At 43.3% G+C, this 13,417-nt stretch overlaps 1 protein-coding gene across 3 annotated transcripts in view; it reads left to right on the top strand.

The window, feature by feature from the left end:
• Nucleotides 1–75: 75 nt before the first annotated feature.
• ANKRD45 (ankyrin repeat domain 45) overlaps nucleotides 76–13,417 on the top strand; it is a 38,750-nt gene continuing 25,408 nt past the window's right edge. The window contains exons 1-3 of one of the 3 annotated variants that reach the window (XM_066255114.1): nucleotides 76–203; nucleotides 7,345–7,717; nucleotides 8,540–8,707. In XM_066255114.1, coding sequence (XP_066111211.1) covers nucleotides 7,360–7,717; nucleotides 8,540–8,707 — 526 coding nt within the window. In that variant the 5' untranslated portion in view covers nucleotides 76–203; nucleotides 7,345–7,359. Of the gene's footprint in view, nucleotides 251–4,469; nucleotides 4,488–7,344; nucleotides 7,718–8,539; nucleotides 8,708–13,417 lie in introns of those variants that run through there. The other 2 variants (XM_066255116.1, XM_066255117.1) reach the window with 2 other exon arrangements.

Raw genomic sequence — 13,417 nt, 5'->3', positions numbered from 1 at the left:
TGCCCGGAGGTTCCGGGGAGGCTCCGGAAGTGGCCGCTCTTGTTGCCGGGGCTTCAGGAAACCCGGGGCGCGGACTGTCTCGGCGTCTGGTTCTTGTGTCCCGAGTGTGACCACTTGGCGAGTTCACTGCTGAACTGGCGGTGTTTGAATACTGAAGCCGCCTCTTTTCGTCCTCGTTTTCCCCAGCAGAAGGCAGCAGGAAGGTGGGAGTAGTCACGGAAAGCTAGGAATTTTGATGTATTTGTAGCGGGTGCGTGTCCTGTTGTCACAGTCTTGTACCTAATTGTGGATTGAGTGATTGACGGACGCATGCATACCTGGGGTCGACATATAGTATAGCTGTTAGGCCCATACCGTGTGCAAAAAGTGCTGATTACACATAGCCGGATAGTAATAGACCCGACCATGCGGACTTTCCCACACTTCAGCTTTCAAGACACCAGTTTTACGCACGATTCTAAGGCAATGTCAGCTTGCCCTTGCACGTTGTTACCAGACGTTTCACTGAACACTTCTGTGAACCTACTTCAGTATAGGGGGTGGGGATGGGGTGGGGGGTCCTTTCAATTCGACCTTGGCCCGCTTTTCCCACATCACAAGGCAACCAACCAAGTTTGAACCATAAACAGTATTTAGAAAACAAGTGATAGGTTAGGGTAGACAATTTAGTAATATCCCTGAAAGACTGCTGCGGTTTTCTAATAACTAACTGTCCTAGGCTAAGCATGAACTTAAGCAGATTTTCTGTAGCTGTCCTTCACGTGGGATTTACAGAATCTTGTCCACTTGGTTCTGAAAGGGAATGTACACCTTTTGTTAAGTGGCTTGTAGTGGAGAAGGCATGACCTTTAGGTCCTGACACCCATAGTTTCAAATTCTACTCCAGTGATCTTGACTAGCTTAGTGATCTTGGTCAGATTTCTTTTTCTTTCTTTTTCTTTTTTTTTAACAGAGATGAGAGAGAGTCAGAGAGAGGGATAGATAGGGACAGACAGACAGGAATGGAGAGAGATGAGAAGCATCAATCATCAGTTTTTCGTTGTGACACCTTAGTTGTTCATTGGTTGCTTTCTCATATATGCCTTGACCGGGGGCCTTCAGCAGACAGAGTAACCCCTTGCTCGAGCCAGGGACCTTGGGTCCAAGCTGGTGAGCTTTTTTTTTTGCTCACACCAGATGAGCCTGCCAAGCTGGTGACCTCGGGGTCTCAAACCTGGGTCCTCCGCATCCCAGTCCGACGCTCTATCCATTGCGCCACCTCCTGGTCAGGCTTGGTCAGATTTCTTAAGCATTAGCTTCCTTTATGTGAAAGGAAACTAATATTCTTTTTAATAAAATTATTTTGATAAGTTAATTATAATGAGGATAAGAAAAAGACCTAAGAACATATGGAGACTGACCAGGCGGTCTGTTACTCGGTCTGCTGAAGGCCCATGGTCAAGGCACATATGAGAAAGCAATCAATGAACAACTAAGGTGTCGCAACGAAAAACTGATGATTGATGCTTCTCATCTCTCTCCATTCCTGTCTGTCTGTCCCTATCTATCCCTCTCTCTGACTCTCTATCTCTGTAAAATAAAAAAATAAAAAATAAAAAAGAACATATGGAAATTTAGTGTATGATAGATGTGATGTCTCAAATCAGTGGGGAAAATAGGGACTGATATAAATATGGAAAAAGATAGAATTGGACCCATTCCATATGAGGAGTTGCTCTCCACGACAGTCTTAACACTCTGTGGGAAATTAGGAAGCTGATGGACCTTTAGAATTGTCACTGTTGGGATGGAGGTGTTGGGTCTTCATATCCCACAACAACCAAATGTATCAGAAGTCTAAATGCAAATACTGAAAACAGAAATAGTAGAAGATGGATGGAAATCTTGGGATGAATTTCTTTATTAAGTAGAGACAAATAGAGAAAAGGAAAAACTTTCCCAATTATGACTCAAAATCTAGACACAAAAGATTGCTGAATTTGACAGCATAAACATTTTTTCTGGCCTCACCAGGTGGTTGTGCAGTGGATAGAATATCAGCCTGGGATGCTGAGGTCCCAGCCTGGGACCTGAGGTCACCAGCTTCAGTGTGGGCTCACTAGGCTTGAGCAGAAGCTCATCTGGCTTGAGCATGGGCTCACCATCTGACTTGAGTGTGAGATCATAGATGTGACCCCATGGTTGCTGGTTTTAGCCAAAAGGTCACTGGCTTGAGCCCAAGGTTGCTGGCTTGAGCAAAGGGTCACTAGCTCTGAGAGCCCACGAGTCAAGGCACATACGAGAAAGCAGTCAATGAACAACTAAAGTGCTGCAACAAAGATTTGATGATGCTTCCCTTTCCTGTCTGTCTGTCTCTCTGTCTCTCCCTAGAAAAGGGGAAATTTTTTTTCTATGGAAAAAATATTATAAATGAAATGAAAATATCACTATTAGGTAAAAATTGCAATTTGTATCACAAAGGGTACAAAGAATTCATAATGTAATATATACATGGCTCTTAAAAATGGAGAAAATATGCCTGATCTGTGGTGGTGCAGTGGATAAAGCGTCGACCTGGAAATGCTGAGGTCGCCAGTTCGAAACCCTGGGCTTGCCTGGTCAAGGCACATATGGGAGTTGATGCTTCCAGCTCTTCTCTCTCTCTGTCTCTCCTCTCTCTCTCTCTCTCTCTCTCTCTCTCTCTCTGTCTCTCCCTCTCCTCTCTAAAATGAATAAATAAAAAAATTTAAAAAAATAGAGAAAATAACAAATATAGATAAGGCAAAATATATGAACAAGGAGTTCATAGAAAAACAGCCTTTAAACAGTTGAAAATGTTTTCAGCCCTGTTCATAATAAGATAAATGCCAATTATAGCTCTATTAAGATCAGGTAGGCAAAAATCCCAAGTTGGAAAACTTGCTTTGTTGACATGACTGTGGAGGTGTTCTCATTCATGGCTGGTGTATGTGCAAAATGATAAAACTTCCATGGAGATGGATTTGGCAAATTATATTTGCTTTTACCCTCTGAATCCAGTAATCACACTATCCCAAGATACACTTGCAAAAAAAAAAGTTATGCATGAGATTATTCACTGCAGGACTCTATAATAGCAAAAGGATGGAATAAGGTTACCTCAAAAAGTTAAAAACGGAACTGCCTTATGACCCAGCAATTCCACTTCTGGGAATACATCCAAAGAAACCTGAAACACTAATTTGAAAGAATATATGCACCCCTATGTTCATGTCAGCATTATTTACAATAGCCAAGACTTGGAAACAGCCCAAGTGCCCATAAGTAGATGAGTGGATTAAAAAAAAAAGCTATGGTACATTTACACAATGGAATACTACTCGGTCATAAAATAGATTGTGCCATTTTAATTCTCTATTTGCATTAAAATGGACCAATCAGGAACCAGAGTCTGAACTTTCTCTATAAAGTAGCCTGACCTTTCCACAGGAGGCTATGTCTCCCTCCAAGAGGTTAGGTTTCCCAGGTTTGTAAACTGTTGACCTGAATCAAATTTCTCTTTTTAGGACGTCCAGACTGGGGACTCCTGTTGGCCTTAGGTTGTAGGAGCAACCTTTTGTTGATGCTGTAATGTCAAACTTGATAGTTTTGATTACCCCAACTTATTTGAATAAGAAAAATTAATAATCACAGTTTTTAAAAATTCAAATTTATTCTTGTATTCTAGAAATTCAGATGTACGATAGTAATATTTTGCTTGGGTTTTAGACGAAATGTTTGTTTGAAAATCAGGCTACTCAGTCTTTAGCTCAAATGTTTTGATCTCCTGTAATATATTTTCTCCTCCTCAATGATTTTCTTGCCGTAAACGTCAAGAAATTAATGTATTTCTTCAATACAAAACCTTCCCCGTCTTACTCTGAACATTGATAAAATTTCTGGGTGAGCTTGGCTCTTCTCTGCTGTTTTTTTTTATACCCTTGTCCCACTGCTGCCCCACCCCCTTTTTCAAAGTCCTTTGTTTTGGGTCTTAACTTGCTGAATCAAGAGAGATTTTCCAAGTTCCTTCCACTCTGGCCATAGCACTTGTGAGAGTCTCAGGAAACGCTACTTGGTGGTGACAGTGACCATAAACCATAAGAGAAATATCTCCTGTACACTAGAAAATTAAGCTGTCCGTTATAATTACGATCTTTCGTAATTTTTAGAACGCATCCTCATATTTCTGGAGAATTCTTCCATGTAATAGACCAAAAAATAAGAGTACAATAGGCACTCCTTATTTTAAAATTTTTATTTTTAAATTGTAAAACAACTATAGACTGTATTACAGAAAACTTACAAAACAAGAAAACAACCCGCACCTCACCTTCCGAACACTGCGATGTTAATTATTTCTATTTTAATCACCCCTCTTCCTCTTCTCTCGTTCTCGCACCTTGCAATTTTGAGCTGCGCGCACAGCCCTAAGCCGCGTGCGTCGTAGCCATGGTTACCGTGGAAACCCGGGATCCCGGGAGTGGAGAGCGGTGAGTGCGGGCACCTAGGGCCAGGAAGAATGGACATCATCCAGCCAGGATGCTCGGCCAGGAACTGGTCAAGCGGGGGCTTTCTTTGCCTCTGCCCCAAGCTTTCCGTAGCAGCCCATCTCGCCGACCCACGCCTGGGGGGATCCTGGGAGGTCCCTGCGGAATTCAGGAATTCAGGCCGAAAGGTGAACTTGGGTGCCTCCCAAGTTCTCGCACCTTGCAATTTTGACCTGCGTACTCAGCCCTAAACCGGACCTTTGAGTAGCCCGGGCTACCACTTCCTCAGGCCTCCCCTTTGTTTAATTAACCCTGGGGTGCCCAGGGCCGCCCTTATGGACTGTCTCCTAGAGCTGGGACTTAAAATCTTCAAGGCACTACATTCCACCCCCGTTTATTGAATTTATTGGCGTGGCACTGGTTAACAAAATCACACAGATTTCAGGTGCACAGTTCTACAAGGGACTACATTTTAAAAAATTCTTTTGGCTTAAAAGGCTCTTAAAAGGTTATTCCTCTGCTGCAACCTCAACTCGCATGCCCAACTCCACACACCTTGCTTGGTTTCATTATAGAGGCAGGAAAATTGAGAAACACTTCGGTGTTTGTTCTTCGTCGTCTTGTTATTCTTTTTGTTTGTTTGTTCTTTGCTTCTCTTGAGTATAGAGGCACAATCTGGCTTTTGAGATAGAATTGGAACTTTGCTGGGATTTGATAAGAAATATTTTGTTTTGCTTTATTTTTAAAAGGGGTAGACGCCACTAGTATCCTCTAGGAGAGTCTCCTTTTTTCCTACCACGAATGTAGACACGATTCCAGGAATTATGACAACCATCTTGTCACCATGAGGCAATTGTCATGATAATGAAAGTCTTCCACACTATGATGGAATACAAGGATAGCAAGAGTTTGGATCTGTATTTTGGAGCTACTGAATCATCTTTACCTTTAACTTTCTTGTCATGTGAGAAAATAATCTACTTTAAAAAGACAATCTTACAATTTTTCTGTTATTTGCAATCAAAAGATGCCTAACTTCGGTTACTTACAAGTATTATACACATTTAGTGAAGGTAGAGATTAATGTAGGGTTGTGGTAAAAAGAGATTTTATTCTAACTGAATTTCTCTTCCTTCTGAATGACCAATTTTTGCCCATTCTTTATGGTCTAGCTTAAATGCCATATTCTTTACTAAATATATGATTCCCTTTATCCCATTTCCTGCATCCTTCTAACCCACCCCTGGGAGCACTGTCCTGAATCGTGTTCAATCTTGCTTTTCTTCTGCTTCTTCTAAAAACTGTTACTGAATTTATTGTATTCCTAAAAAGTCTATTTTAATTTTAATGGCTTTGAACTTCACAAAAGTATATCCTGATATTAACAATCTTTTGGATTTACGTTTTTAGTTAATATTACATTTCTAAGATTCATTCATATTGTGTGCATCAGTTATTTATTGGTGTCTAACAAATTACCCCCTAACTTGGTAGCTTCAAAGAGCACACACTCATTATCGCCTAGTTTCTCTGGGGCAGTAGTAGTCAGAGGACCACTTAGCTGAATCTTTTCCTTCAGGGTCTCTCATAGGCTACAGTCCAGGTGTTGTGTGGGGCCACGTTTATCTCTGGGTCCAACTTGGGCAAATCTACTTCCAAGTGCACTCAGCGGTTGTTGGTGACTTTAAGCTCCTCGTGGGCTGTGGGACTGAGGGCCTTGGTTCCTTACTGGCTGTTGGCCAGAGACTGCCCTCTGTTTTTGAAAGGTGGCCCTCTCCATCACAGACTATGAGAAAAGCTAGGGGGAGGGTACCAACAAGACAAAAGTCACAGTCTGTTGTCAGAGAATTATGTAAGTGACATGCTATCACATTGGGAGAAAGTCGCTATGTCTAGCCTGTGTTCATGAAGAGAGACTTGCACAAAGGTGTGACTACCAGGGTGCAGGGTAAGGGGCTTCGGGAGCCATGTTCAACTGTCTACTACAGGGTTTATCACTATAGTTTATTAATTTTAATTGCTATGTCCTATCTTATGTAAATTGTTACAGCTTTTGCTCCTGTTAATGGGCATTGTTTTTTTACTTGACCCAGGATTTTGGTGTATGAACAGTGATGCTACAAGCATTCTTATACATATGAGAGGACCAGGCCACTCTTCTCTGAGTCATTCACAATCCAGTAATTGTAATGCCAGAATGATCACTAGTAAAACTTCCTTGTTTAATTCTACCTGGAATTAATCTTGCCCCTTCTGTATGTCCAAGGCACTTCATCTCTTATGATACCATTTGTCACCTGTTATTACACTTATTTTGCATACGCCACCTTTTCTCCCTTGAAAAAGAAAACTATTGATGGCAGGAAATAAATTTGAGTCTTCTTTGCAATGCACAGTTCCTACGCAGCACTTAGTGTACTGGTAATATTTCAGTAAGCATTATTGACTAAATTCTGTCAGTGTCCAATTTCTTAAGGTCTTAATAATCTGGCTCCAATGACCCAACTGTATTTTCCACTTCTCCCCAGCATGGGCCCGTGTTCAGGTAGGTGAGTCTGTCTCACGTTCTTTTTCAATCTTTTTGCAATGAACCTAGCCCACATTGCTGTTTTTCTTCACCCGTTCCTAGTGAATTTACTATTTCTTTCACAAATTCAGCATTTTAATATATATTCAGGCAATGTGTTGGCTGAATGGGCCTATGGTAGGTGCACAATAAACTCTGTTAATTGAATGGATAAAAAATTTTAAAATGATTATTTTCAACCAGTTAAGTATTTTATTGTCAGTGGACTGCCGGATGAATAAATAAATACTGATTTGTCTGAGTAGATTTCTATTACTTTTTTTTTGGTCTCAGGCATTTTTGGAGTTAATGGAATCTGAAGGCCCCCCAGAATCAGGGAGTTCAGAAAAATCACTATTTTTATCACAGCAAGAAGAAGAAGAAGTTGTTGAAAGAGAAGAAGAAGAGGAGGAGGAGGAAAAGGAGCCGGAGGAAACAGGCCCCATTAATCCCTTCCTACCGCCTGCTCTCACAGGGGATGTAGAAGGGCTGCAGAAAATTTTTGAGGATCTGGAGAACCCTCATCCTGAGGAGGCCATGGCGCTCCTCTTGGAAAAAGACCTTGTTGGAAGAGATCTGTTGTATGCAGCTTGCATGGCTGGGCAAAGTCATGTGATTAGAGCTTTGGCAAAATACGGGGTGAATCTGAATGAAAAAACTGCCAGAGGTATTTTGTGTTTCTTTTCTTCTCATCAAAATTACTTGTGACTACCTAAAGATGAGTGTACTATCTTTAAAGTTGGGTACATTACCCTGGCTGGCTGGCTCAGCGGTAGAGCATAGACCTGGCTTGTGGAAGTCCTGGGTTTGATTCCCCACCAGGGCACACAGGAGAAGCACCCATTTGCTTCTCCACCTTTCCCACTCTCCTTTCTCTCTATCTCTTTTCCTCCTGCAGCCAAGGCTCCATTGGAGCAAAGTTGGTCTGGCGCTGAGGACGGACGGCTCCATGGCCTCCACCTCAGGTGCTAGAATGGGTCTGGTGGCCGCAAGTGGTGCCCCAGATGGGTGGAGCATCGCCCCCTGGTGGACATGCCAGGTGGGTCCCAGTCGGGCACTTACAGGAGTTTGCCTCCCCACTTCTAACTTCAGAAAAATACAAAGAAAAAAACCTTGGGTACATTGTATGTGCCTGCTATAGTTCTATATGCATGTATTATGCATGTACACATAAACAAGAAAGTATGTGTGTGCATGCATGTTGATACAGAATAGCATAGTAGTTAAGAACACAGACTTCACTGTTTGCTGTGTGAAAGCAAATTTGGGAAAGTCACCTAATTATTTTGTGTGTCTGTTTCTTCATCTGAAAAATGGAGCTAATAATTGCATTTTCTTCATAGAGTGTAATGAGGTTTAAATAAGATACTTACCTCACAGTCCATGGCACACAGTAGGTTGGTGAGCAGTAAATGTGCAATAATATTATTGCAGTGATGAGACTTGAAGATAGTCCGTCTGACCCAATGGTCTCCATTCTGTTTGTCAGGTTATACGCTCTTACACTGTGCTGCAGCCTGGGGTCGTCTGGAAACTTTGAAAGTGCTGGTGGAATTGGATGTTGATATAGAAGCTTTGAACTTCCGGGAAGAGAGAGCCCGAGAGGTTGCTGCTCGGTACTCCCAGATGGAGTGCGTTCAGTTCCTGGACTGGGCAGGTGGGTCATGCAGGAGGCTCAGCAACTGACTGTCTCATCTGGGCACTTTCCTCTGTGTGTGTGTGTGTGTGTGTGTGTGTGTGTGTGTGTTATGTTTCCATAAAAGGTAAAAAAACCAGGTACTGTTTTCAGTTGTACTAAGATTTTTCACTTGTCATTTGAAAGGCAGACACAGTGTAACGAACTGAAAACACTAGGCTAGTATGTTCCAAAAGGAAAGTTTTATTTTAAAAGTGCTTGGGTGCAAGCAGGCTGAGACCAGCAAAAAGGTGTCAGCCCCAAGCTGTGGGAGAGGGAATTAGATACAGGGGTTCAGGCTTTTGCTGGCATGGGTTTGCCTGCACCTGGACATTCTCACATTTGTATATCGGGGTTTGTGGCCTTGGTCACTGACTTGACAATGAGCAGGAGGTGGGGAATTTTGCCTGCAGGTTCTTTTTTTTTTGTGTGTGTGTCTATTTTTCTGAAGTTGGAAATGGGGAGGCAGTCAGACAGACTCCCACATGTGCCCGACCAGGGTCCACCCGGAACGCCCACCAGGGGGCGATGCTCTGCCCATTCGGGGTGTTACTCTGTTGCAACCAGAGCCATTCTAGCACTTGAGGCAGAGGCCACAGAGCCATCCTCAGCGCCCGGGCCAACTTTGCTCCAATGGAGCCTTGGCTGCGGGAGGGGAAGAGAGAGACAGAGAGGAAGGAGAGGGGGAGGGGTAGAGAAGCAGATGGGCACTTCTCCTGTGTGCCCTGGCTGGGAATTGAACCCGGTACTCCTGCACGCCAGGCCGACGCTCTACCACTGAGCCAACTGGCCAGGGCCACACAGGTTCTTTTTTGATGTAGTGCAGGCTTGGTGTCCTTGGTAAATTCTGAAGATAGCCAAGAAGTCAGGAACCTCCCAGGAATAGCTGGCGCCTGAGTCTGTGGCTAGACTTTCACAAATAACTATTGCAATTTAAACTGCCCTAAGGGTTAGGTCCCTCCCCAGTACAAGCTTTCCCTGACATTCCTGCAAAGGTAAACTTTTTGCTACATTTCAAAGTGAAGGCCAAGGAGTCATTAGGACAGAATGAATAGCAAGCCAATTAACGACAACTTTACAGTGGGGATAAGAATGTTCTGTTTTGAGCCCAGTAAGAAGTTGGGTGTGGGGAATTTGGGTTTTACAAGGGCTGTGGAGTTAAAGGGGCCAACTTAAGCCTAATAATATCATTTCCACAGCCCTGTGGAACACGGCTTAGAGCAGGGGTCGGGAACCTATGGCTCGCGAGCCAAATGTGGCTCTTTTGATGGCTGCATATGGCTCGCAGACAAATATTTAATTAAAAAAATGTTAAAAATATAAAACATTCTCATGTATTACGATCCATTCATTTCCTACTGCTCATGTTCATGGTTGCGGGTGACTGGAGCCAATCACAGCTGTCCTCCGGGACAACACCAAATTTTTATTGGATAATGCGTAACTTACACGGGTCATTGTATGGCTCTCATGGAATTACATTTTAAAATATGTAGCGTTCGTGGCTCTCTCAGTCAAAAAGGTTCCCGACCCCTGGCTTAGAGGTTTGCATGTGTACAAATGCTGGTTGAAAATTAGTAGTAACTGTGAAGTTCATGGCAATTGTTTTGTGAGGTAATTTACAATCATATCTTTAGTAATCATTTTTTAAATGCTCACCAAGCATGGTTTTAGGTAAAATTGGTTGTCCTTCTCTCAGGATATTTGTTAGGTGGGGGATGATGAACTGTAGGCACATCCTACTGTAAGTGACAATATCAGAAAGACTACACCCTGGCCGGTTGGCTCAGCGGTAGAGCGTCGGCCTGGCATGCGGGGGACCCAGGTTCGATTCCCGGCCAGGGCACATAGGAGAAGCGCCCATTTGCTTCTCCACCCCCCCCCCCTCCTTCCTCTCTGTCTCTCTCTTCCCCTCCCGCAGCCAAGGCTCCATTGGAGCAAAGATGGCCCAGGCGCTGGGGATGGCTCCTTGGCCTCTGCCCCAGGCGCTAGAGTGGCTCTGGTCGCGGCAGAGCGACGCCCCGGAGGGGCAGAGCATCGCCCCCTGGTGGGCAGAGCTGGGCGTGCCAGGTGGATCCTGGTCGGGTGCATGCGGGAGTCTGTCTGACTGTCTCTCCCCGTTTCCAGCTTCAGCAAAATACAAAAAAAAAAAAAAACTACGATGGAGGGTTAGACTCAGCAGAGCAGGTCATACATGCTGTGAAGTGGACGGAGGGCATGAAGTCACAGCATGTTGGAGTTGAGCTGGGACTTGGAGAATGTGTGGAATATGAAAATGCCATAGAAAGTCAAGGGCATGAGTTGAATCTTTGACCTGGGAGTGAAAGTGGCATGTGTAGAGACAGTGACAGATTGCTGGAATGGCAAGTCATAGTTTGCCCAGGTAGGCTGCAGAATAACAAAAAAGTATATGGATTCTTGCATCAGGTTGCTTGAGTTTACATACGGGTGTCTGCACCTGAAACCTATGTGACCTTGGACAAGGTACTTAATTAAATTCTTTATACCTCAGTTTCATTTTCCAGAAAGAGGGGCCAATGATAGTTCGTACCTTGGGGGTTGTTGTGAGAATTAGATGGTACAGAGCACTTTAGTGCAATACTTGGTGTGTGGTCAGCACTTGCAAAATGCTGCTCTTATTACAGGCAGATTATGGCCTTAAATGCCAGGCTAAGGTTTTCATTTCGTCTCTCTAGCCACTGGGAGTTAGTGGGAATTTTTATGTAGAAGAGGAGGAGGATGAAGATGACATTTAGGAAGATTCACCTGCGAGCAGTAATGAAATTGCTTACCAGTAAAAGGAGAAAGGATTGGACAATGAACAGAAATAAGGAAATTGAGGGAAAGAAGCACATTTGGGAAGAGAAGATGAGTTGCACTTTGTGGATTAATTTATAGGTAATTGTCCACTTGTACTAAATGTTTTCTATGGGCAGTGTTTCCGTTACTACCTTCAATTTTAGATCTGTAAATTAAAAGCAACAAATAACAGTGAATACTCAGTCTGAATGAAATTCACATTATGTATATCATTTAAAACCTACTTTTGAAGAAGGACCCATAGTTCTCATGGAACCCAATCCAAGGACAGATTTTCCTGTAACTTTTCTGAAAAGAAACAATTCGGGGCTTACGGGTGTGGAGTTTCATCGGCCTGCTCTCCCCAATGTCCACCTGTTTTAGTTTGGGCCACAAAGAACCATTTTCTTCTTTATATTAATTCAATCAATAGATTTATTTTTTTAAACTTTTTTTTTATTTTAGTGAGAGGAGGGAAGGTGGAGACAGACTCCCACATGCACTGCAACCACTCTCCACCCGGCAAGCCCAGTAGGGGGCAACGCTCTGCCCATCTGGGGCCCTTGCTCTGCTGCAGCCTGAGGCGGAAGCCATGGAGCCTTCCTCAGTGCCTGAGCAAGGGGAGGGGTGGAGAAGCTGATGGGTGCTGCTTCTGTGTGCCCTGGCTGCAGGATGCCAGGCTGATGCTCCACTACTGAGCCAACCAGCTAGGGCACTCAGTAGGCTTTTCGTGTGGCCTCCAAGTTGGACTGTGCTGCTTTGCGTAGTGAACATGTGTGGCATGCTCTGGCTTCTTCTTTCTGCGTTGTTTCTGGTACTTGACTTTCTGCTCTGTATGACTGTGGGATGCATGCTTCAAGGAGTCTGTCACCATAGATGTTGTGACCAGCAGTTTGCAGAGCAACCTGTTGATTTCAGTGACAGAATCCTGATGATCATCTGAGGACTCCCTTCTCACCTAAAAGGGGAGAAGCCAATGATGATATATGTTTTTTCTTACTGTAGTTCAAATTAAGTTTTCTGAATATTGATACTTAAACTCCAAATAACACACATTACTTATTTGTACAAAAGAAAGCTTACTATAAAAAATAGGTACAAGAGCTGGGCCTATAGTGGTACAGTGGCGAGAGCATTGATCTGGAATGCTGAAGTCACATTTCAGAACTCTGGGCTTGGCTGATTGAGGCATATCCCAGAAGCAAGTATGAGTTCATGTTTCCTGCCCTTCCTCCCCCCAAACCCCCCTCTGTCTCTCCCTCAAATCAATAAATAAAATATTTTTTTTTCAAAAGAAAAACAGGTATAATGGCAGAAGAAATGCTCTATTGTGTATATACCTGTGAAAAAATAGTAATCATTTTCACCATTAACAAACACTTTTTTTTAACAGAGTCAGAGAGAGAGTCAGAGAGAGGGATAGATAGGGACAGACAGACAGGAACAGAGAGAGATGAGAAGCATCAATCATCAGTTTTTCGTTGCGACACCTTAGTTGTTCATTGATTGCTTTCTCATATGTGCCTTGACTGTGGGCCTTCAGCAGACCGAGTAACCCCTTGTTCAAGCCAGCGACCTTGGGTCCAAACTGGTGAGCTTTTGCTCAAACCAGATGAGCCTGTGCTCAAGCTGGTGACCTTGAGGTCTTGAACCTGGGTCCTCTGCATCCCAGTCTGATGCTCTATCCACCATGCCACCGCCTGGTCAGGCATCAACAAACATTTAAAATGTGGTTTTATGGTTAGAGCATTGGGCTGGGAGAAATTATTTGAATATTAGCAAAACATTTCCCTTTTCTAAACAACCTCAAGGAAAATGCAATAAAAGTCACAGTCATTTTATAACAGTCTGATTATTTTATTTTATTATTTTTTTTTCCTTTGTGGTGAGTGT

The sequence above is a fragment of the Saccopteryx bilineata genome, chromosome 2, assembly GCF_036850765.1.
Source record: "Saccopteryx bilineata isolate mSacBil1 chromosome 2, mSacBil1_pri_phased_curated, whole genome shotgun sequence".
Classification (NCBI taxonomy): Eukaryota; Metazoa; Chordata; class Mammalia; order Chiroptera; family Emballonuridae; genus Saccopteryx; species Saccopteryx bilineata.
The sequence above is the reverse complement of the archived record's forward strand: the minus strand, read 5'-3'. Positions and strand labels throughout refer to the sequence as shown.